The 24696-nt window shown below is 42.0% G+C and overlaps 1 protein-coding gene across 1 annotated transcript in view; it reads right to left on the minus strand.

The window, feature by feature from the left end:
- The window catches only part of DNAH9 (dynein axonemal heavy chain 9), a 975671-nt gene that overhangs the window by 224153 nt on the left and 726822 nt on the right, over positions 1-24696 (minus strand). The window contains exons 63-64 of the mRNA XM_069200368.1: positions 8939-9166; positions 2567-2758 (exon numbers count right to left, since the gene is read on the minus strand). Of these exons, the coding sequence (XP_069056469.1) occupies positions 2567-2758; positions 8939-9166 (420 nt within the window). The remainder of the gene's footprint in view (positions 1-2566; positions 2759-8938; positions 9167-24696) is intronic.

The raw sequence follows: 24696 nt of genomic DNA on the forward strand, positions 1-24696 counted from the left end.
TCCTTGGAAACAGACAGACAGCTGGAGCGAGAGATCATATAAGTAAAAAGACGGCGTAGGACCCACGAAAAAAGGCAGAAAAAACAACCAAGATGCAGAGGGATCACAGAAAGCAACAAGAGGCAGAGAGAGTAACAAGAAACCAGAAGGGGCAACAAAAGGGCCACAAGGAAGAACAAAATGCAATAACTCAGAAAGGACAAAAGAAATGGGGGAGGATGAAAATGCGGCAACAATAAAGAAGATTGGGCTATGTAGAAGAAGAAGGGGCTACCAAGGAGCTTAAAGAAATAATGAGGATTCCAGAGGTGACACCTAGAGCCATTCACACACAATTAAACTACAGAAAGAGACAGACAACAACCGACAAATCAGGGTGATAGGACGCACAGGGGTTAGAGGAAGAAAGGGAGAGGCAGACAGACAAAGAACAAAACTGAGAGACACAGCTAAAAGGAAACAGGCAAACGGAAAGAGTCCCCACACGTGGATGAAGGCAAAAATTAAATGACTGATGGATTAAATACACGACTTTTCAGGTGTCTGTTCCATTAACATACTTGAAGGCTTTCTAGGCTCCTTGGGCTGGACAGCTTTCACGCTATTGTCACCACAACAATACTTTACAATTTATGTAAAGGTACATTATTTAGTATTCCTGGGACATTTCTGGGGCTTGAGAAAGAAAATGTATTAAATTACTTTACGTGTAGTTTATTAAAATGCTTAGACTACGTATTTGAGGGAAAAGTAGCTAGCACTACTCCCTTGTAATAATTGTTTGTATTATTCTCATACTTACACCCTACCCTTAACATGGCTAAAGGCTAATCCATAATAATCGTTATTCATTGGCCAAAAAAGAAAGAGCTTCTTGTGGGTTCTCATGGTTCGTTGGTTGCAAAGACTGTGTCAGGTCCACTGGCAACTCCTGCTGCACTAATCCAAAGGCTGTTTGCAAGCCTAGCCCTTGGTGAATTGGTTGCAGGGCCAGGCCCTGTGAACATGTCCCATTACACATAATGTGTATGCACATCAGGGGTAGCACAGCCATTTGATCACATAGCCTGGCCATATGCCACGCCCTACAGTCAACCTCTGCTGTGCACAACCAAAAGCCATAGAGCTGGGCACCTACGGCTAATTAGTCAGAGGGTCTGAACACCACTTTTGGATTTAGTATATGATCAAAAAACAAAATTCACTAAAAAGGTTAAAGTTCTGTTTAGCTGTAGTTGTAACAACTTAACAGATGTTTAAAAAATTCTCAGAAATTCACCCAAAAAGAGTTAAAGTACAGATATGTTAGAATATATATCTTAGTTGTAAAATACCTCAGAAACGCACTGGATAGAAACACATGTAAAACAGAGTTAAACTGCAATGATTGTTAAAAAATAAAACTTAAAAATTATTGTTAGGTGAGATAACCATAACTACCACTATAATCATGCACTGGTCATGACTTCAAATATGACATCCCTGATGACGTTAAATGACAACACTGATGACATTACTAATGTTTTTACTTACGTAACAGACTTGTTTCATTTGCAGACTCAATAAATAATCTCCTTTTTTAATTTGCTATAATTTTGCTATTGTGGTTGCAGTTCTTTGTTAAAATGCCTTTCTATGTGTATTTTTTATTTTGGCTCCCTCTGTCTTTCATTCTAGGGGTGGGGGTACCCTGCGGTGCCAATCTGTTTATCATTCTGGGAATAATGTAACATTGAACCCTGATCTGGAGAAAGTATAACTATGTGCAAGGTCTGATGTAAAGGCTACTTGCAAAGTCAGACATCATTGATTGGGATGGATGGATGGATGGATGGATGGATGGATAGATAGATAGATAGATAGATAGATAGATAGATAGATAGATAGATAGATAGATAGATAGATAGATAGATAGATGTAGGCCACCTAATTTAATTGATCAGATTCCTTATTAACAATGTGGTCTAAGCTACTATTATTTGATGTCACTGTACTATTTGTGCTGTTATTGAAACAGTGTCAGACATGGCTTAGAGTATGCAATCATGTTTAAATGAGGCGACAAATCAATTGTTTAAAAATAACAGTAAAACTGGTTCTGGCCACAGCTTACTCTCTACACCTACACCATACATGACAAAGGCAAAGTTTTGGTCCGGAAGCAGCGTCCGGAGGCCCACTGGCTGCTGCTGGTGATCGTGAGTGGCAGACCTGAGATGGAGAAGACGCGCGGGAAACAGTCGGCAATACAGAATCGCAACAGACTAGTGAAAAGAAATAAACTAATCTCCCGAGAACAAGCTGACAGATGGTAAAATCACAGTTCCGCTTTTAATGTATACATTCATTCCTCATATAAGTAATCCTGCCACATTAATCTGATGGTGATGGAAGGAATGCATTTAAAAGTGGAAAGAAAAATGGATTAATCAGTCGGTAAAAACGCAGGGAAACAAATGTGTTTGAAGAGGAACATTTGCGAAATATGCCTGAACAGATGCAGAAATAACGCATGCAGAGCTACAGTATTCGGGCAACAAAAAGGGGGCCTCAATGCCACACCAACCTGAGCGTTTGCCTCCAGGTAGTTGTACAGTACATAGACAGATATTGTGAGGTCTCCGGTGTTGAACGGGTATGAGCGGTTCCATCCTTGAGGACCAAATTTGCGCCTCTCTGCCACCACAGCATGGAAGTAGCAGAGGGCGAACAGGATGCTCTTGAACTCGGTTTCCCGGGCACACATCTCCAGCGTGTCCTGCATAGAGAAAGCAATTTCACCAATCAAGCTGACGTCATCGCAAGTAATGCAAGTAAATATATTAATGGGTCCTCAATGCATAATGCCACCCACGAGACATGTGATGCACACCTCACAACATATAAAGTAGTCCAATACAAATTCACGAATAATCCATTCCCCTTTAGCCACAGAGATAGATAGGGAAAACAGGATCCTCAGTGTCCAACCATCCTGGATCATATCATTCACGATGCTATACTAAAATATTTTACTATCAGCACACCAATCAGAATAATAAGGGAGTAGTTCCTCTTAAATTATTCTGGTTGTTCTGCATTTAAAAAAATATTTTGGATAATAATGGATCCCATTTCACGGCTTCTCCTTAATTCGAAAATCTACTGAAGAACCACCTTGACCTCAATTCACATTTGCAGTGCATCAAGCACACACAAGGTGATGCAGGAATAACCACTGGCAATCGGTGGGGGTAGCATTCTACCCCGCTGGTCTTCTGCCCTACATGCAGACTCAGATTAGACCTAGACATATGCAAACCGGGCCAAAAAGGCTGAAACCGGCCTAGGGCTGCTTATGTTCCAGTGCAGAGAGGACCTGGTGTGGCAGTTCAGGGTAGACAGCTCCTACTGGAGCAGGTTCAAGTCTGATTGCTACATGGCTGAGTCTAATCTGAGGTGGCATGGGTGGCAAATGAATGATATGCAACCCCAGGTGGTGTCCAATGCAACACTTCCTCCCGCCACCTTTTGTGTTTGTTTTCACATTTGTGGTACCCTTACCTAACTGCCTGCGGCAATAATAATTGAACAAATAACATTGGATGTATACAACAAAAATCAGCGTAGGGTGAAAATAAATATATCACTCCTACAGCTCGTCAGCCATATACTATAGTGTTTACTATCCACTAATAATTATATGTGCCGAGACCATAAACGCCTACAAATAAATAAAGAATAATCATACATGTGGACAGGATATTGCAAGACTGTCAACATCCTGATTATGGAGTTTGACTGCTGCTTTGCTAGCAAGCAATTGTTTTTTGATTATGAATTCAGAGAGGAAAGAGAAGACTTTTTCGATATCACCGCAATCACAAAATGGCTAACTTTCACGGTGAAAATAAAATAACAATATGGGAGCAAATAGGTCTGGCTTTGATGTACCAACGCATGGAAGAGCAGGTATTCACAAATGGGGTTTATCACATTAAACACCTTTTTATTGGCTTTGGCATCGCTTGGAAAAAAGTAGCAGGAAACGATTGCTTTCTGTAAAGAGTATACAGGAAATCAACAAATTGAATATGACAAGTAGCGTGATGATTGAGTGAACTTGTCAGATGCAAACTAGTTCCTCATGCATTCTAATGAAAGCGCTTCCTCGAGGGCAAAATGATACCCCAACTCATCATACTGTTATATTTAATTTTTCCTGCTATGTTTATCCTTCCTCATACAACAGAGCACCTATAAAGTGATTTAAGTGTATTTGTCAGACATTTCACACAACCACTAGATAAAAAAACACCAGTAAATTAGCTCTTTAGTTTTTGAGATTTCCTGAAAAGTGTTCTTCACTTATGATGTACAAAAAGGACAGGAGAGTTATATACCACATATTCGTGATTTATTCAATGTGATTGCAGATGTAAAGACACCAGAAGCTACACACTTTGACCCAGCCAACTCATCTAGTCAACTTGACCTTAATGCATTGCTATATTAAGACACTTCTGGCATTAGTAAATATTACCAATCATAAAGAAAACAAAACCTGAAAAGGAGATTTACAGAAACGAGTTAAAGCAAAGCATCTATAAGCTATTTGCTATCACTGTATAAATAACTTTGATTTTTGATAGTGTTGTTCAGAAGGTAATGGCGATGCATGACTAGGCGCTTTTAGATCACCTTTGTTCCTTGGTAGGAGGCGGCTCGACGAGGCAGCTAAATAGATTGAGTCATTTAGTCAAGGGATGAAGGCAAAGGTCAGCGACACTACTTTCTGCTCATTTGACGATGCTCACGCCCGAGTGAAGTATCTCCGCATTGGGTGAATTTAATAAATTTGATGGACGCTGAGAAGTCTGTGTGTTTGTGACCGGGATAAGGGGGAAGCGGTCAGAAGCCACACAGAATAAACATGCACGACCTTCTGTCCTGAATTCCCACAGGGCCATTAATCTCAGTGCCTTTAAAAATCATGAGTGATTTAACACTATTCAAACTAGGTGCAGCCACCATTCTGCCTGTACATACCACTCCACTTTCCAAAAAGCTATTTTGCTACAATAAAATGTCCCTCCTAAACAAACAAATAAATAAAACATTTAAAGGGCTATGAGGGTGGGGAAGTCATGGAGCATTGACTGAGGACATGATGAGGGACTGGTGAGGAAAGTAGGGCAGTAGAGAGTGGGAACAGACAACGGAGCGCCTGAGTCACATAAAAAAGACTTTTGAAAACTGAAAGTTAAAGCATTTTATTCAAAGGGGCACACGGGGCAGGTGGGCAATGGAGCAGCGAGTGTGGGGAGAGGTGGTATTTGAGAGGAGTAAACAGCACACAGGAGATAACAAGCATTCTCATGGATTATCTAATGGAAAAGAAAAAAGTAGCTCATTAAATGTGAGCAGTTAAGGGACACAAGTCAGGAACCAAAAGGATGGTACAGAGGGTGCGCTCCACAGGAGGGACAAACACAAGAAGGGGAAGGAAAACCACTGAATAAGAAGCAAGTAAATGAGAGTGACTATAAACTCAACCAGTAGTAAAAAATAGGTGCCCTGTGTGCCCTCTGTAAGATTTTGGAATTGTCTATAAAATGTCTATCATAACTAGACAGTTAAAACCAAGACTTAAAAATCAATGCGTACAGATAAAAAATTTAAAACTGAGTAAAGGCATAAAACGTTGGAACGTGTCTGCACTGCACACTTTGAAAATGGAGTAAGTTGGTAAAAATAGTACCAGTGAATGGAAGCCTGTTTATATTTACTTTCTTACCTATGTGTAGCTTAAAGAATAAAACTGGGTGTGTTTTGCATGGCTCACTATATCACTGTGAACCACATCTTGATTACGTAGGTCTAGGATAGTCTAAATGGAAAGGGGACTGTACAGACACACATTCAAAGATATGCTTGCACGCATACACACAAGCGCACACGTTATATACAGTGCACATACAATAATCTGGCACTATTCAGTCCATTTTAATTGGCAAAGGATTTACTCATTTAGCGATCCTTAGTACAGTGCTTAATTTTAGCAGGTGGTTTCCGGTGTGAAGCATCAGCTGGCACTTATTTTTCTGCCTCAAGCATTTACTGCGAGCAAAAGACACATATTGGAAAGACAGAGCAAGAGAAAGACAGTGAAAGAGAAAAACTAACAAGCGTCACAAAGGGAGAAGGCATAAAGCTTCAGGAGTGGGGTGAAGGGGCAGGAAGTGGCTGTAAATGGATTGAAGAGGCCCGAGATAGCTTCAGGATTACACTGCCTCAGTATTCGCGCTCGCACATTTAACTGCAGCAGCCGCGTGTTTCAGAGGAGAGCTTTGGGCACTGGCACGTTTTTCTTGACAAATTAGGCACTGCCTAAGTAGTCCTCCTTCAGTAGCCCAGGACACATAGGCCCTCATTCTGACCTTGGCGGTCTTTTCGCAAGACCGCCGAGTTACCGCCGCGGTGAAGACCGCCGACCGCGGCGGTATGCCGCTGTGCGCATTCTGACCGCTGGGAGCGTTCCGCCGGAAAACCGCCAGCAGCCACACTGGCGGTCGGCGGGAAAGTGGAGACTGGTCAACCTCCACCGCCACGCCAGCAGAACACCGCCCACAGAATTACGACCCACATTTCTGTGTGGCGGTCTTCTGTTGGCGGTCTTCTGTTGGCGGTCACCTCCCCATGGCTCCTGTCACCTCCCGGAGGACCAACGCACAAGGTAAGTTGATCGTCCGTGAGGGGAGGGGGTGGGGGGGTGTTGTGTGATGTGTGCGTGCATGGGGGTGTGCGTGGGAGTGTGTAGAGGGGGTGTGTGAGTGCGTGCATGCGGGCGGGGAGTGCTGCTGTGCCTATGGGCAATGTGTGTAGTTCGGCGGGTGCGCATGTCGGCATGTATGTGTGCGGGTATGTGTCCCCGTTGTGTATGTGTGTGTGTAGGGGGTGTGTATATGTGTATGTAGGGGGTGTGTGCATGTCGGGGTGCGTATATGTGCATGTCGGGGTGGGGGTGGGGAGGGGGTTCGTACCACCTCTGGGGGGTGGCAGGGGGGTGGAGGGTGTGGGGGGAGGACTCGGGGGGGCAGTGGGGGGTGGGGGAGACCCCTATCAGTGCCAGGGAAGGAATTCCCTGGCCCCGATAGTGCCTACCGCCATGGTTCGCATGGCGGTTCCCGACCTCCAGAAACCGCGGCGGTAAGCAGGGTCATGATACCGTTGGCGGTCTTGGGTCGACCGCCGGACCGGAGTGCGCAGACTCCAGCCTGTCGGTCATGACCGCCGTGGCTGTCGGAGTGGGGAAGTGGCGGTCGGTCGCGGCGGTGACCGCCGCGGTCAGAATGCCATTTTTAATACCGCCGGTCTGTTCGCGGTCCGACCGCCGTCTCTCCGCCGACCGCCAAGGTCAGAATGAGGGCCATAATGACTATCTCAGCTGCTACTCCGACTCTCCTTGGTCATGGGGTTTCCAAAGGTTTGTGCATATATATCCACGTTTGTAAAAGTCAGAAAACAAATACGAGGCATCTGCTCTCATCTGGCAGCTTTTGGAAGATCTTATATAGTCATACAAATAGATTCATAAATAGGTACATAGTTCCTTAATGGGCGAATTATATCATTTAATAATTCAGGACAAACAAAACGGCGGCTGAAACTGACGCTGGTGTATCCAAGTAAGACACACTGCAGTGGTGCCCAATCGAGACCAGCAGTATTTTAGTTGAGCACGTAGGAAATAAATGAGAAAGAAACCGAATAACTCCAAAACCACAAGCGTGAACCTACACATGGTGGCCGTTTGCAACAGTTTGTGATTCACTTAACTTCCCTCTGTGTTTTGCAACAACGATGCACGTTTGTTACTCAAATTAAATTCAAGCAAGTCGATTTTTTTAACACTCTTTAAACATATTTCTAAAATACATAGCATCTCAACGTGGCAAATCATTTTCAAAGAAAGATCTTGCCGAGCCAACACTACCTAGGTAAAAGTTACACCCAAGGGTACTTTCTTAAATGGGCCACTTAGTGTCCTGCAACTCTAACGTCAGCAACAGGCCTGAGGATGCTTAGAGACATTCACCGGATGGGCCCTTTAAGCATTTCACACCGCGCACGCTTACATTATTCGAGTGGAACTGTGGAAGGGCAGAGAACCACGGAAAAGGCATTGCGCCTGCTCATGAATATGAAATAATTAAAATGTGCGGGTATTCACCTCATTTTCTTTCCCATTTTCTCTACCACGCCCACTACCACTCTGCGCTCAAAACTACTGTTCAAGGCGTCACTTAAGAATGTCGGCACGTCCACTGGAGCAGGAGGATATCCACTTGTGTAAGTGGCACCTCTGAATGCAAAACTGGCTTGCTGAATCCCCTGTCAGTTAAGCCTTAGTCTTCTCAGATATCAGTCTAACTGACATATGGATAAAACATTGTGAATTGAGCCTACAGCTGTTAAAACAAACTGATCATGTGTAGTGCTTAAGAAACATAAAAAATACATCCCATGGAGATGAGGAAACTCCGCACTTTACAGTGCACACGGAACAGGCTGATACTCTGCTGACACACGAAAGGTCTTCATCAGAGAATATCATATGTTATTGACTTATCACTAAACAAGGTTCATTATGCTTTTAATAATGCAGACTATGTATGTATAAAGTTATTTTCAATAACATATTTTAGAACTTTGGCATTAGTGACTAGCGTAAGATATATTAAATTGAAAGACAAATGAGAAACGTGTTTAAGGCATATTATTGTGCAGTACAATTGGAATTATGAGCGGTGAGAAGTTGTTATCTGTACAAACAAAGAGAATAAAGTGACATGTCTGGATGTAGTGAACAGGGCATGAATACCAATCACTGGCATACACCATATGCACTAGACACCCCACACATTAGCTATTAGGCTCCTGCCACGAAGCTCTTTACCTGATTGAAATTATCCAGCGCTTTGTGCAGGTTGGCATGCATGCCCGTGGGAGGCTCGTTGGTGATCTTGATGGAATTTTCCAGGATCCCCTGGGGGATAATGTGCCCATCAGCAGATGCGGCAGGCTCAGCGCTGATGAAAACCCTAAACTCCTGATGGCTTCCCTCGCTGTGCTGTTCCAGTTTCTTCTCCAGCGTGCCCAGCCATTTTGAAACTAGATGGATATTCTGGAAGGGGAAGATTGGACAGTGTTGCAATGTGAGACCATATGAAATGCAAGGAGCTAGAATTAAAAACCACTGTGCAATCACTTTCAATTTCACTTATAGTCATGTCTTGAGAAAAGAGATGGAATTAGCTTTTATTGAGCAAGAGGGTTACTTCTGGTGTAAAGACGCACTAAATGAGGAATAATAGATGGGTAGACGTGAAAAAAAACACTATACAATTAATAGTCTTAATACAATGAACAATGAATATAGCCAAAACCACAAGCTGAATATCGCGATACTCATTCTGTAAACCAAAGGAAGTTGACAGGCTAGTAAAAGGGATTTTTCAAAATCAACAAACTTGTATTAGTAATGATATGTATGATCGCCAGCTCTACAAATACAAATCCATTAGGAGTATTTTACCTTGGGCAAAGAATATTATGGGCTACCATCCCAAGACACATAATTGGGACAATATCTCTCTTTTGCCATGTTTACAGCCATGTCAATCCATGTGGATGCTATGGACGAGCTCAGTGTTGTTGGGATAGATCCCTTAAACGGGGACCTTCTTTGCTGCATGGCTTTAAACCCATGTATGCCCCTTGACTCAGTCAGTGTAAAAAAATACCTCCCATTTATAGTACTTACGTTGACAGTGCTGTATACAACATTAGGGTGGCTGGACCCTACTGGTTAAGACCTACATGGAGTCTTGTCAGAGGTATGCATACTTGTAGTTGGAGGGACCGCCACCTAAATACTGAGATCTTTGCCAATTTAGCTAATACATTTTAATTGCATGTAAATGCTAGGAAGCCATTTGTCCAACAGTGAGTAATCAATTTAATATATTTCTTATTTTAGGCAAAGGAATAAACATATGTAGTATCTCTGGGAAACGGCCAAATAAGAGGCATAATTAATCACAGGCATATGATCAAAGAAGAATGAAAGAACCAGTAGAATGTCCAGTTGACAAAAAACCTTCCATCTACTAATGATTAGAAAACACTGCACTGATTGTTTGAGGCAGTAGGGGTTCCATGAGGTATAGGACCAAGGTTGTACTTGGAGTAAGGAAGGTAGATAGGTGTCTTAGTGGAGGGAAAAAACTAACAAATTATTTGGGATCACGTTCCTATGTAAAAGGATTACGAGGCAGCCACTTACTAGTATGCAGCATGAGATCACCTATGTGCTTTTCACATATTGATGATGCCTACTTTCCGAATGCCTCATAGAAATAACAACACAAAACTATAATTACCTACTATCACAACCTATTGCATCAATGTTTTCGCTGTAAATTTTCTAACTATCAAAGTATCTCATTAGCAAGTCATATTGGACTTAGATGGGTTGAAGACTGCCACTTTCTGCGCATACAGGGTTCTTTACATATTTAATATCATGTTACTATTAAAGAAAATGACTTTTATTTTTAAATACACACATTCTCCTTTTAGAAACAACTAGTGTTCTCAGATAAATTGTAAACAAAAGCGAGCAGTCGAAGTGAATAAGGATGCATATTTATAGCACAATATGTTAAAAACAATGTTTCTCTGTTAATACAAAACTGAGCAAAAAAGACTCAGTGGTGCTTAACATGCAATAGGAGTGACTCCCAAACCTTGATTAACATAGCGCTCTGGTATAGAGACTCCTTGTTATTTAATTTAGTACATGATCCGAACTTAGCGAAGCAACAATGTATGAAAATGAAGAGAAGCCCGAGAATTAAATTAACTTGATCACAGAGTAATTGAAATGCCATTTTGGATAACAGATGAAGACTGCAGCTAAATCTTGAATTTCTAGAGCTTGAGTTTCTTTTTTCTCTCCTTTCACTACCATGTTTCACGGCTGCCAATTCAGATTTTTTTCTTCAATGTTATAATGTTTGTTTTCTTGCTTGTGGACATGAGGGAGATGTGATATTACATTTGTGATTTAAAACATGTATATGATCATCCATTGCCCTTATGCCAATAAAAATCCTCACTATGTACCAAACCTATGGAAAACTTGGTTAATGTATCACAACCTTTTATGTCCTGCTCACCTGTAAACATTTGGACTCAGGATTCTTGTTAACTGATGAGTTTGATTTGCCCTGAACACCCTTAAAGTAAAACACCTGCATCCGATTTTATATTTGGATCCTCAGAATCCGAGAAAGGATATTGCCTAGATTTAATTGTTACCCACAATGCCGTTAAAATTGGAGTTCATCAATGGGAATGGTACGACCATTTAATCAGAAATTTTACAATTCACTTTTACAATGGCATTGGATTTGGAGAACAAAAATGTATGTTATCAAATTCTTATAAAACAAAAGAAAAAAAGAAAACTTGTGTTCTCCCAACAAATGAAATATCACCTTGAATTTGTAAACAATCTGTGGATTAAAAATGTCTGTCAGCAAAGATTAATGATTTATTATACAATACGCACGGTAATGCTAAATATGATGTAATTCCACTTAAATCCAAAAAAGTCATAACCGCATCCTATCCCCGATTTAGTTATGCTTAGAAGAACTTAAAAGACATTGTCATAGACTCAGACCTCAGTGTTACAGCCACTGTAAAGTGTGCTAAATCCTAGTGGACATGAAAAAAAATTGGAGACACGCAAAGACAAATTAGCAACTTTAATCTATTGTGTCATCTCAAGGGAAGAAGCACCCTTTTCAAGCTCAAGTGGACTAGCATACCGTAAGTATAAGCATTATCAAGTATTTGACAATAATACATTGGAATGAAAAGCCAAGTAAATTATTGTGGCTACAGCATGATAGAACCTAGTGGAGGTTAAAACCTGATTTTTTTTTGGCTTAAAAAAAACGTATGTTTAGTATTCGGGATCAAAATTGTGTTTTGTCTGGGAAACTGCAATTGAAAATCAAATCAAAATTCAAAATAGTTGCACTGCCAATATTTAGGCTAATATATTAATTGTAATCCATGCTTATTAGAAGGCTTATTTCTGATGTTGTTTTACTGGTATCAAAGTGCACATACTGATCTGGTTCTTGTTTTTTTTTTTTTTTACTGGTTTTATACTTTTAATCTCATATTGCTATTTATTAATACCATTACCACTGCTGTTTTGGATCCAACATGTACCTTTGGTATGAACTTTCTGCTCTGTGACCCTACATTGTTTCTGTAAACTGAGAGACAGCACTGACTTTCACACCTGCAAAATTTTTCTAGCTCAGCTATCGACGGAATGTGATTGTCAGATGTGTAAAGTTAGATTTGTCTACCGCCCCATTCAAGTTGATTTTTAGTCATAAATAGAGTCAGGGTGGAAAAAAATATTTGCTGGAGAATTTAGATTTTTAAATATAATACGCCATCCAAAATCTCATACCAAGATTTGTTTCATTGTCTGAAATAATTAGAGCTTTGCAGGCAATATTTAACCAAAATGCGCTCTATCAGTGCTAGTGTGCCTTAAAACATCTGATTTTTAGCCAGTTTGTTAAATTGTTCTGCAAAATGCATCTGTTGATCCTAGATTTTCTCAGAGATACAGTACCTGAATTATGGCCTTCGAGGAAGTGAGGCTTGCACAAATTGCTCATGTGCTTTGTGCATTTCTGTGCAGTTATTTATACCGCACAACTTTCAGATCAGAACGTTGCAGCTGGATTGGTACTGCTGGGTGACTGACGGTACACATTACACCAGCATCTGCTGTCTTCACTGATACTTACCAGTATACAAGAACACTCACTTAATGGCCTACACCACATTGTGATTATTTCCAGGTTTTAGCCCGCAGCGCCATTCTTCCATACTTTTATTGAAAAGGCAGGCCACATTTTGCTTTCTGGGGAATCCTACCTGGGCTATCCGTAATTTGTAAAAGAATGCACAACATAACAGTGCTTTTTAGGTCAAGCATAGCAGCACGTGTGCAATGTTAACCAACGTGTTGGTATGTGTCTGGGCTTTTAACCACGCCGACAGTATGCCCATCAATATCACTCGTTCATGGGCTTGCCTTTCAAAAATCCTTTGCTTCTGTGGGGAACTGGTTTATGTTTGTCCCTCCTTAGGGCGGTTTTGTTACCACCTTGGCCATCGACCCTGTTACATGGATAGTTGCACTTTTGCCGATAACTTTGACTGCGAGCGAACTTCTTTTTCCTTTTGTCTCTCTCTTCGCTCTCATGGAGGTGCTTTGAATGAGCTCGCTTATGTCAACTGTTTTACTTTTAGTTTGTGTACAACGCTAATAGCTGTACCTCGAGCAAACGCGAGACCCATTACATTGTAAATGCTTGTTCTGTAATGTAAACAAAACCTCTCGTATCCACTTTAGGAAGGCTTTACAATCCTGGCCTGTACAACACTACTCTGCCCTCTGCAGCTTCCCCTTTCAGTTACCAAAGATGGCTGGGTTTATGGTGAGATCGCAGACTACTGACTGGTGTCAAGTATCAACATATACAAGCAAACTAAAATCTGCAAAACGAATTCAAAGGTAATATTAAAGCTGAGATCTTCAGCTTCGCAGACTAGTATCCAGGCCACACCCAAAGCGTTTTGGCCCCAACCCCGAATACTTCAAGCAAATCCGGTGGTCACATATTCAGTATTGTGTCCCGTTAAGGAGGCCTTTCTTCGGGTACTGTGCTTGTTCCAGCACCTTACTGTGAGAGTGTGGACCGTCAGAAGATGGTGGCAGCTTTTTATCTTCCTTTGAGCCGCATTAGCGCCTAGTTTATAATTTGTATGAACCAAGATACCCTGTCAAATTGTACAGAGAATAAAGGATTTCAAGGCGTAAAGGTGGAACTTTTCATGCATTAAATTCACAAAAAGTCCCCCCTCTGTCATATAATTACTGAACTGTCTGTGAAAGTGCAACTTTTTTTACCTATTTCAGAGAGGAAAGGTCCTATTTCGATATTGAATGCCATTTTATATGTTTTGTGTGGCATATGCCTGTGCCGTCTATCACCAGCAAGTTTCAGTATCACTGAAAGCTGCTGCTAACCTCAACATTAAGAAACTGATCCAGGTCAAAAATGTGCAAAGCTATTTACCAAAGCTGCAGCCGTTATCTGAAAGGGACACATAGTAAGTAGTTCGGTTTTCATCATCGATTTCTGTCAGTGGGTAGGTTACACTAGACTGACACCGCTGGTTTATGAGAGTGTGTAATGGTTAATTTGATGGTCAGTGGCAACGCCAAAGAGGCCTACAACAGTAAGTTGGAATTGACAAGATAAAAGCTATTTTATCAGAACAATGGGATAAACGGGCCTCGGACGTACCAGAAATCTACAGTTCCTAATAAAATAAAGCTCTGAATGGTGGATTTCTCTTGTCTATCCTGACCATGAGAAAGAGACACATAAAAGTAATCGACCATAATGTGGTCACGCTAAGTATTTGTGGCTGGTCTGTACCATGCAATGTTCCCCCACCAAATATGGCCTTAGTTACTCCAGCGGCCAGACCACTGTGACTGCCTTCCCACCACTGCTGGCCTTCCACCTATTTTAGCTAGCAAATTATTACTAGTATATTCCACGGATTTGTATTGTTTGTCCACGCTCCTTAAGTTGTCATGACAATGTAATATTTAGATGCATCTGGTTGCCCCCTTTGACGAGATTTACTAACAGTTCATGCAGCACAGTGCAGCAAGGCAAATTGCTGTGCTGCATTGAGTGAACGTGAGAGAGCTGAACTGCGGCATATTAACAAAGATATGGTGCTGTTCAACTCTCTGCCCGCATTGACACACTTGTGGATGTCTAGTGGCAATGTAAGCAACCCTGCGCCATTGTGCAATATTGTCTGTGTCATGGTCTGGATAGTACTACAGAATGCAACATACATGGAATGAGGAAGAAACTAGGAGAAATGAAAATATTTCCCCTCCTTACGCCAACCTCAGATAGGCACACCATTTTGACACAAACCCAGGTTTACAACTTTAGTAAATATGGGTTTGCTTCAAAATACATGGGTGGATGCACCAGAATGCCATTCGTCACCCTTGTAGTGCTTTCCTGATGTTGGGTAGCACATGGCAGAACAAGGCACTACCTTGTGTTACTTTGTGGAGAAAAGTAGTGCAAGGCCTCACAAATATCAATTTGCATGGATTTATAAATATCACTTAAGCACTTGTGTTGCATTTCATGATGCAAGGATAATGCAAGTGCTTAGTAAATCTGGCCCTCTTTCTTGCTGTAATCAAGGGAATTCAACACCGAAGTTGAGCCCAGAGTTTCATTAAGTGTCAATGGAACTCTAATATCCCGGGTTCCGAATCATTACATTGTTCTTGTTTTCTTGGTGCCTGCTCAGTCAATAGGGACTCAAAGCTCCGATAACTCTTCAGAAATGAACCAAAAAAACCAATGATGTCTTGGGTTTGTCACTATGTATCTCAGTTTTGAAAGGCTCGCAATCTAGGGCAAACTAAACATTCCTGGAGCTAAACTGCTGTACCTGGTGCAGGACACATCTCTATCCTATTTAGCAAATATTTTACAGTCAGGTCTGCCTTGCACAGGCCAAAAAGACTCTATCGAGGAACACTAACTTTCCCCCCACTTGAAGCAATAAACAGATGGGTAGCTATGAGGTTCTTTAATTCAGTCAAGGTTATGAAATGTAGCAGTTACATTTTTTAGTACTTCAAACTGAAAGTGACTGTCAAGGTGTTGAAAATGCAGAACTCACATTTATACACTCAGTCAGGGTAATGCACCAGTTTACAGAACATCAAAAGCTCTTAGGATCATGGTAACCCCATACGAGTAGATAAGCTATTCACCTTGGAGTACTAGGTGTGTCACTTTTGGTTACTGAGTTGAGGTCTTGTGAGTCAAAGCAAAAATCTCAGTTCTTGGGAGCTGCCTTACAGGGTATATTTTGGTACCACATCCATCATGTTTGTCCAAGGGTTACTGCAGGGCATAAAGAAGTCTACATTCAATATAATAGATAAGCTGTGATATACCTCCTCTAATATCTTGTAAATCTTATTTCTGGAAGACACACGATCACATTTGATGATATCATGGACTCAACAGCTGAAGATCCCAGGAGTCACAGAGAAAGAAAAACAGACTTTGGCAATTTCAAACTGCTATTCTATTGCACTGACTAGTGGCCTATCCTCTTGCCTATGATGCAGTTAGTTGTGGAAGAGGATTATTGACCATTTACTCATCTGTCTGTTACCATCAGCATCACCATGACAGGTTGAATGCTAGGGAGATTGACATGCAAAACTCACTGGGGTTGTCTTTGGATTGCAAAGTCAACAAGGTAAGCTCATTGTGCTGATCTTGTTTAGCATTAATGCTCTGTCCACTTATGCTTGAAGAGTGGGGTGTTCCACCTCCTAGGCCCTTCTCTCTTCCCTGCTTGCAGCCAGAAATACATTTTAAGCATACCACTGCTTGATCATATTGCTGCTGGCTTTCACATGTATTCTAGCCTCTGTCATGCACTGGGCCATCTTCAATCAGAGACCCAGGACATAGTGCATTCTATTTGTTGAAGATTTTCTTCTCACACTTTTCTCATAAGACTCAGAAGACTACTCACAAGCTGCTAAACACTGGCTCAAAGGGGTTAAAGCAACCATCCCGAAGCACACCTCCGTAGGCAAACAACAGACATTTAACAAGATACCACACTACCTCATGATCAGGGTTTTCCTAGCAACCCCACAACAATTTTGATAGTTTAATTTAATCTCATGAGAAGTCGTTTAGTTTGTTGGTAAAAAAAGAGGGTAGAACTTATAGATCACCCCATACCTGTTCCGTTATAAGTTGACAAAATAATTATATTTCTGTCATAGGCTACCTGCCCACATGGGGAACCTGACAAGTAAAATAATGATTTCATCACCACAAGGGATATGAGTCTTGAAGAACCGCCAACATGTACTTTGTAGTACCATCTACAACCCCCAAGATAGATCTGTTTCCTGAAGATGTCTTAGGGCTGAAGAAAGTGAAAATGTCCATCCCCATGCCTCAAAAGACATTTCAACCATGGGCCAGTGGACTAAGGAAGGCCTTGGTTTGACTTCTTACTACCTGAGAAAGTCAGGCAGGATGTTTAATATTTTTTAGATTTTTGCTACCTATTTGGGTCAGTGTAATGTTTTGCCATCCTATTACATATTGTGGCCAAACCCATGTATGCTTTAGGGGGACACTGTGGTACACTTCCAACAGGACCACCCAGTAGTCCTAATACACCAGCAATAACGCTCTAGAATCCCCATATCTAGGTTCCTTTGGCTCTCCATGAACAACTGTTGTCTAGTAAACTGGGAACACATATGAGTGTTCATCTTTCTCTTGAGTTGTATTATTAATGTGGAGGCCTTCCGGGGTCGAGCACTCTAGCAGCGTCTTGCATTATTCTGTTTGGGTAGAGCCCTCTGAAGAGAGTGATGCAGCAACCATAGTCAGTCCATCACAAGCAGAAATGTCAACATCCTGTTACTCAGTGCCTTTCCAGAAGGTGCAGGTTCTTTCTGACTCAAAAAAAGAGGGATAGGGAGGAATTATGGTCCAGTGTATATCCTCCCAGTGGAAATGTCAAAAATATAAGATACACTGTTCTAAATGGAGAGAAAGGAAACTGTGGCGGGGGTCGTAAAATTTAGGAACAAGAAACCTCACACATCCACAAGGATGTCATGCTTCATCATCAGAGTTGCTCCTCGTCAGACCAGCACTGCAATATCTAACGGGCACCACCAGAGGTGGGGGGGCTCTTTGCCGGAGATCTTTTTCAATGATGGTGCCGTGACCCCAGGAGTGAATAAGTAACAGAGGAGATCAAAGACAAAGTGGTTAAAATTGGCTCTCAAAACCTCCAACGGGTAAACGATTTATTAGACCAGGTGGAAGGTAGGGACCAAGGTTAAAAAAATGTAGTCATGAGAGTGAAACAGAGATAATGGTCAATCACTCTATATCAAAGGCAAAAATGGGGGGGGTTGGAGGATTTCCAAACCAGCCCTATCACGGGTCAACATGTTTCGCATCCTGGTGGTCCATACGGATCCAGTGATGCTTCGTCAGGACCTAGATGACTATGTGTATCTCCTAATTGTAAAGGCCAAGTGTATCTCCTTAATCATAAAGGTGTGCAGATTACTCTTAACCAGAGATTTTCAGGAAAAAGTAACCAGTCACTTACATCATTATGGAACCAGTAATTCCTAACTGTCGCCCGTCCCAATTTAAAGAACGCGCTTCTTAGGAACACATAGACCAATGGTCAGGTGCAAATTAAGTTTAAAATGCTGCCGCTGCCGGTCGGGAATCTACCCGGGTCCGTGGTTCCTGAATAGTTTTAGGGGGACACTGTGGTACACTTCCAACAGGTCCACCCAGTAGCCCTAATACACCAGCAATAACGCTCTAGAATCCCCATATCTAGGTTCCTTTGGCTCTCCATGAACAACTGTTGTCTAGTAAACTGGGAACACATATGAGTTCCTTTCCAGAAGGTGCAGGTTCTTTCTGATCACAGGGCAATTACATGACAGACAGAGTATAAATGGTGTTAAACTTTACTCAAAATCCTGTTTCTTGCAATCAAGTTATACAGCTCATCAGAGTTAAAATGCTGTACTTAGTCCGAACATTAAGTATGTTTAATGAAGTCTCCCTGCAAGCTTCAAATTTTGGAGAGAAACTCTGTGGGACTGAATTTCCACAAATACGTTTCTGGGGTCAGGTCAAGCTTTCTATTCCAATCTTGCTTAAAGTATGAGTACCATATGGCTTCTGAGGAACAAAGTATGGTGAGACCTCTAAAACTGAACACATTTTATTGTGTTGCTTTTTTTCAGTAAACCTGAGGTTTAAATCAATTAGGAACATAACATGAAATCTATATGAAACTCTTAAATGTAAACTGTTTCTTCTGTTATTTGTTTAGTGTGAGACCTAACAGCCTTAGAGTGGTCATCCCTCCAACGTTCGGCTTACCCTCCTACAATTACCTGATCTCGTTTTTGCTGGCTTTAGGACTCTGAGTACTTTACCACTGCTAACCAGTGCTAAAGTGCATGAGCTCTCCCTCTAAAACATGGTAACGTTGGCTCATACCCAATTGGCATATTTAATTTACTTATAAGTGCTTAGTAAAGTGCACTAAATGTGCCCCGGGCCTGTAAATTAAATGCTACTAGTGGACCTACAACACTGATTGTGCCACCCACATCAGTAGCTCCTTAACCACGTCTCAGGCCTGCCATCACAGAACCTTTGTGTGCAGTTACACTGCCATTTTGGCCTGGCAAGGTAATCCTCTTGCCAAGCCTAAACCTTCTTTTGTTGTACATATTTCATCCCTAAAGAAGGTCCTATGCAACCCCGAGGGCAGGGTGCAATGTTCCTGAAAGGTACAACATGTACTTTTACGCTTAACATCCTAGTTGTGAAAAACTCTCCAGTTTGTTTTTCTCTACTGCAAGGCCTAGCTCTCCCATAGGTTAGCATTGTGATTAATTTATTATATGTTATGTGTAATTTCCAAATGGGATTAGACAGGTATTTCGAATTTGGACTCACAATTTAAAATCACAACTTATGGTGAAGTTGGATTTTAAGTTAAAAGTATACAAATGGCCCTTTTAGAAAGTGAATGTTTTCCTTACTTAAACCATTCTGTGCCTTTTGCCTGTCTCCAATAGTGGTCTGAGGTGGGTGACAGCTTGGCTTTATACATTCCCCCCAGATTGTCACACACAAAGGTGCATAGGTGTGTCTCATGGGCCATTCACATCGTTATGGCCCATCACCGGGCTGATGGGTCTTCCTGGGCAGAATGGGAAGAAGGAGTTGACACACCTGAAATGGCTGGGCGTGTCCCCAGATTTGAGAGCTGAATTACCCCCACCTGTATTGAGTCTGGACCCAGGGAAGGATGGCCAGGGACTTTCGGGCACTTAATAGTTTTGCTTGAAGTCTACCCCACTTCAAAGGCATCACTGGGTCTAAGTACTGAACCCCTGACACCACCATCTCAGTACACCTCTGGATCTGTGATTACTTTGCCAGGAACAACTGCTGTACTGAAAGGACTGCTACTCTGCCTTGTTGTGCTTTTGCCTTACTGATCTGACCTGCTGCGTGCTGTTCCCTTGCCTGGGTGAGAAGGACTGGACCCGCCTCACTTGACCTCAGAATGTCTCCAAGTGTCCACAGGCTTGCCTCCTGTTGACTAGCCTCATGGACACAAAAGAATTAGAACCCTCCTGTTTCAATTCTAGGGCATATCTGCTCATGAGTCTGTCCTGCTAAGTGGTGCCAGTCTCAGTCTGGGAACCTCGGAAGTAGATCTGGAGGATTTCTCCAGTGGAACTGACACATCCTCTGCTGTGAGAGCAGAACTAATGCAACATCACTGTGGCGGGATCCAGTTTGGCGCTTCACATTTGGAACCACCGCACTGCAGAATAGACACTTTGGTCACAGATCCGATGCATTGCTGCAACTGTGTGAAGAAATAAACCTCACCTACATGGGGATCAACAACTCATTTCACTGTCGCAACCAGGATCAAGGCACTTTTGCACCGGGCCTGTGTGGGTCCTGTATCCAGCCTGCACTCCACTGCAGGTGACCTGAACTCCTGACTTTGTCCAGGTCCAGCGTGACCCATTAACTCTTCCAGCGCTATTTGCTTCTAATCGCTATACCTGCCACTAATCCTTAAAAATGATTATCTCGGCTTCTACTGGATGTATTTTGGGCTTTTTGGTCTTGTCTTATTTGTACAAATCATAATCTATCTTTCGAACCAGGTGTGGAGCCTTTTTGTGGTGTTTTCTCTGTTATTGCTTAAGTACTGAACAAACACTTTACACATTGCCTCTTAAGCGAGGCCTCACTGCTCTGTGCAAAGCTACTGGAGTGTGAGCACAGGATAATTTAGGGTGTGTTGTGAGTTACTCCAACTAGGACTGTGGTCCCTACTTGGACAGGGTGCACACCTCTGCCAACTAGAGACCCAACTTCTAACTTTTAGGATTCTAGAAAGGATTATAACTGCTACCTTTCACCATGTTCTACTAATGCTCATTCATCTGCCTGGGGAGGAGGCTAAACTATAGGTTATTGTATGTGTCTGGAAAAATGCTGATCTACCTAGTATATCAGAAAGGGTCAGGTGTTGTGTTTTAATTTACATTTCCTTTTTGGTTTTACAACATATAACAATGGTGTATGTGGAAAATTACCCGCAACAAAGAAATTATACACCGGAGTTAGAGACATAACTTTATCTCACCTAACATATGATGAGTTCTTTCTTATTGACATTAACACAGTTGTGGAATTAAGATAAGATATTATATATGTTGATTAGTAGCAAACACAGAGGAGTTGAGGACACCTGGGTGCACTTCCATAGTTCTCATCCTAATGTGTGTCATAAGAAGAGTAGTATGTCACATACAGTTATCTCAGGAATACCTGGTGGATGGGTCAGAGGTGAATACTCGCGAATGGGAGGCATTGCTGTATCCGATGTATAGGGACCATTGTGTCTACTTCTTGCCTGTCTATTATTGTAAGTGGCTATGAGATTCATGAAGGGAAGGAGGACCCCCCTCTCACATATTCTGTGATTGCGCACATGGTATCAGCTGCCTACACAGTGTATGATGTCTTGTGATGAGTTTGGGGCAGGCTTGTGTCATTGTTTGCTTCCAGTCTCTTGAGATATATGTCCCATATCATTACAGCTGTTCCCCCACCTCCCTGGGTTTCTGTTTTGGTTATGTCCCTTTCCCATTTTAATAGGGCACTGATACAATATTTTGTGCCAGGAGCTACACAGAAATTCTAGGGCATTGCTATTTGTCTTTTCAATAGCACAAACATTAGATCAATGAATCTATGTAGATATTTGTCCTCTTTAGCTCTAAGGCCCAGCAGACTGGATTTAGGTGTGCCCAGCACAATGTGCTCCACCAGGGCTGAAGTGATTCCCATGACATCTCCCCATGTGTGCTGTATCAGAGGGCAGTCCTACACCATGTGAAAAAATCCTGCATCAGGCGATGTACATCTGGGCACTTCGATGAAGCCACGGGGAACATGCATTTTACAAACTTTTTTTTTTTTTTTTTTTACATTTTCCTATTGGTTTTACAACATAAAACAATGTTGTATTTGAGAAATTACCCACAGCCAAGATCTTATACACTGGAGGTACGGAGCCATAACATTATCTTGCCTGCTTCTGTAAGAGTGTATTGTTTGTAGCAGGGGTGAGATGGGATGCTTGGAGTGGCCCTGTCCCCACTGTCAGGAGATGGTAGATTCCATATCGGGATCAGTGGTGAGTAAGGTGGTGGTGGCCTACCCCTGTGTACATATTTATGCCAGAATATGTAAGCTGTTCTCATTGTTGGGACTTGTGTGCTAGTCTTTCTCTGTTTTTTGATAACCAGGTGTATATGTGTTCCCTGTTAAGTATTCATTGAATATCGGGTCTTTCTGCACAAAGGTGCTGTCCCCAGCCATTGCACTGGCCACTGTAGTTGAGCCATCCCATAGTATAGCTCATAATTGGCGGCACTAAGTCCTCCCTTCACAAGTGGGCATTACATTTTGTTTGCATTCTGTTTTCTACATGTGCCCCATATTAAGCCCTAAATAAGTCTGTTTAATTCTCTGAAGAAGCATGTGTGGGGAATTATATTGGTAGGGCTGCACAGAAGTACAATAGCCTTGACAGTATCAACATCCTGTCAATAGCCACACAGCCCAGCGAGGATAGCTGGAGTGATGTCCAAGATGAAAGGGATCTGCGTATTGAGGTGAGGGCTTAAATATAGCTTGCCCTCCGGTAAGTCATTGTCTGTGTGATAAATTAGCATTCCCAAGTACTTAAACATAGCAAAGAGTCACTCAAGTCTGGATTGTGTCAAGGTTCCTCTGTGATATTCCAGTTGCTGAGATAGTGGAAATTGCCAGGACTTAAATCAGTTTACCTTCAGGCCTGATATGTCCCCATATTTGATTAGTGTCTCTAGGAATGTATTATTAGCAGATAAATCAAGGCACCGTCGGCATATACGGATATTAGGTGTCATATACAGTACGCCAGTATTCCCCAGTTTTGAGTCTGGAGGCATAGTCTGCATGCCAGTGGCTACATGGCAACAGCAAATATTAGCGGCAAGAGAGGGCATCCTTGTCTGGCGCCCATGTGTATGCTGAAACATACTGACATTGTATGTCATGTCAACTGTAGCCATCAATTGGCTGTATAATGTCCTTACCCAGGTCAGATATCTTGGGCCTAGTACCATCCTTTCTAGCATCACCAGTAAATATTATAATGCCAAGGTATCAAATGCTTTTTCTATATCAAGCAAAACCACTAAGAGTACTCCATTGTCCCTCTAGGCAGTAATCATCAGACCCAGTAGTCAGCATATTTTAAGAAGTGTTCCATTCTGCTATAAACCCATGTCAAATGGTATGTACCAAAGTGTTTTGACTATGGGGAGAAATCTGTTGGCTAGCACTTTTCCCAATACTTTGCAATTAGGTTTAAAAGCGATAATGGTCTGCAGGATTGCACGTCTAATGGGTCGTGCCCATTTTTAAGGAGTACAACTATTAATGCTTCCCAGAGTGTTTCTAGGAGCTGTTTCACGTCCCTCCCTTCACTGTAGGCTTCTAGCAGTTTTGGGGAAAGTGACATGATCCTCTATGGAAAAGCCATCAGCAGGATTTTGTTGTGGGCAATTTAGGCAATCGGCATGCGGATTTCCTCTATTTGAAGAGGTAAATCAATTTGAGAACTCTGAAATGGGTTTAAGCAAGGAATAGGGATATCATTTGGATATTTCTGCATTTGATCAGTAGTGGAGCATTTATCTGCGGCATTTAAAGAGTGATAGTATTCAACAAATATGGTATTGATAAGTATCTGTATGTTGTATGTGAGGCTGTCATGATGTTTTAATGGCTCCTATTGGCAGACCCGGTCTTCCCTCAGCAGCCATGCCAGAAATCTGCCTGCCCCTTCTTCCTCATGTTATTGGGCAAGGTGTTGTCTGTATACAGTTTTCTGAGGTGTACTTCTAATGCAGTATGTTCTCTTCTAAGCTCCCGTCACTGCCCCACTTTGTCAGTCAGCAGGGTTGTCTCAATTTAGGTTGTTGCAAAGTCCGTTCCAAGTCTAGCAACTCTCTATTTAAGGTATGCCTAACACCCCCCACAGGGTGGCAATGCAGTGCCCACGTTGAGCCATTTTGTGGGCCTCCCATAGCTCTGCACTGGGTTGAGCCTGCATTCAGTTCAAAATATTGAATTAGATGTGTTATATTGTCTGAAAATGGTGCATCTTGCATTGCCTCGGTCTGCAGGCTCCAAATTGGAATACTAGAGTGGTGTCTTCCCATCTCACTGTCATTTCTAGTGGGCATTGAACTGACCAGGTGCAAGCTAAATATTCTGTTTTTACTACCTGCGGAACCATGCGTCATTGCAAAGA

Source organism: Pleurodeles waltl, chromosome 7 (genome assembly GCF_031143425.1).
Source record: "Pleurodeles waltl isolate 20211129_DDA chromosome 7, aPleWal1.hap1.20221129, whole genome shotgun sequence".
Lineage (NCBI taxonomy): Eukaryota > Metazoa > Chordata > Amphibia > Caudata > Salamandridae > Pleurodeles > Pleurodeles waltl.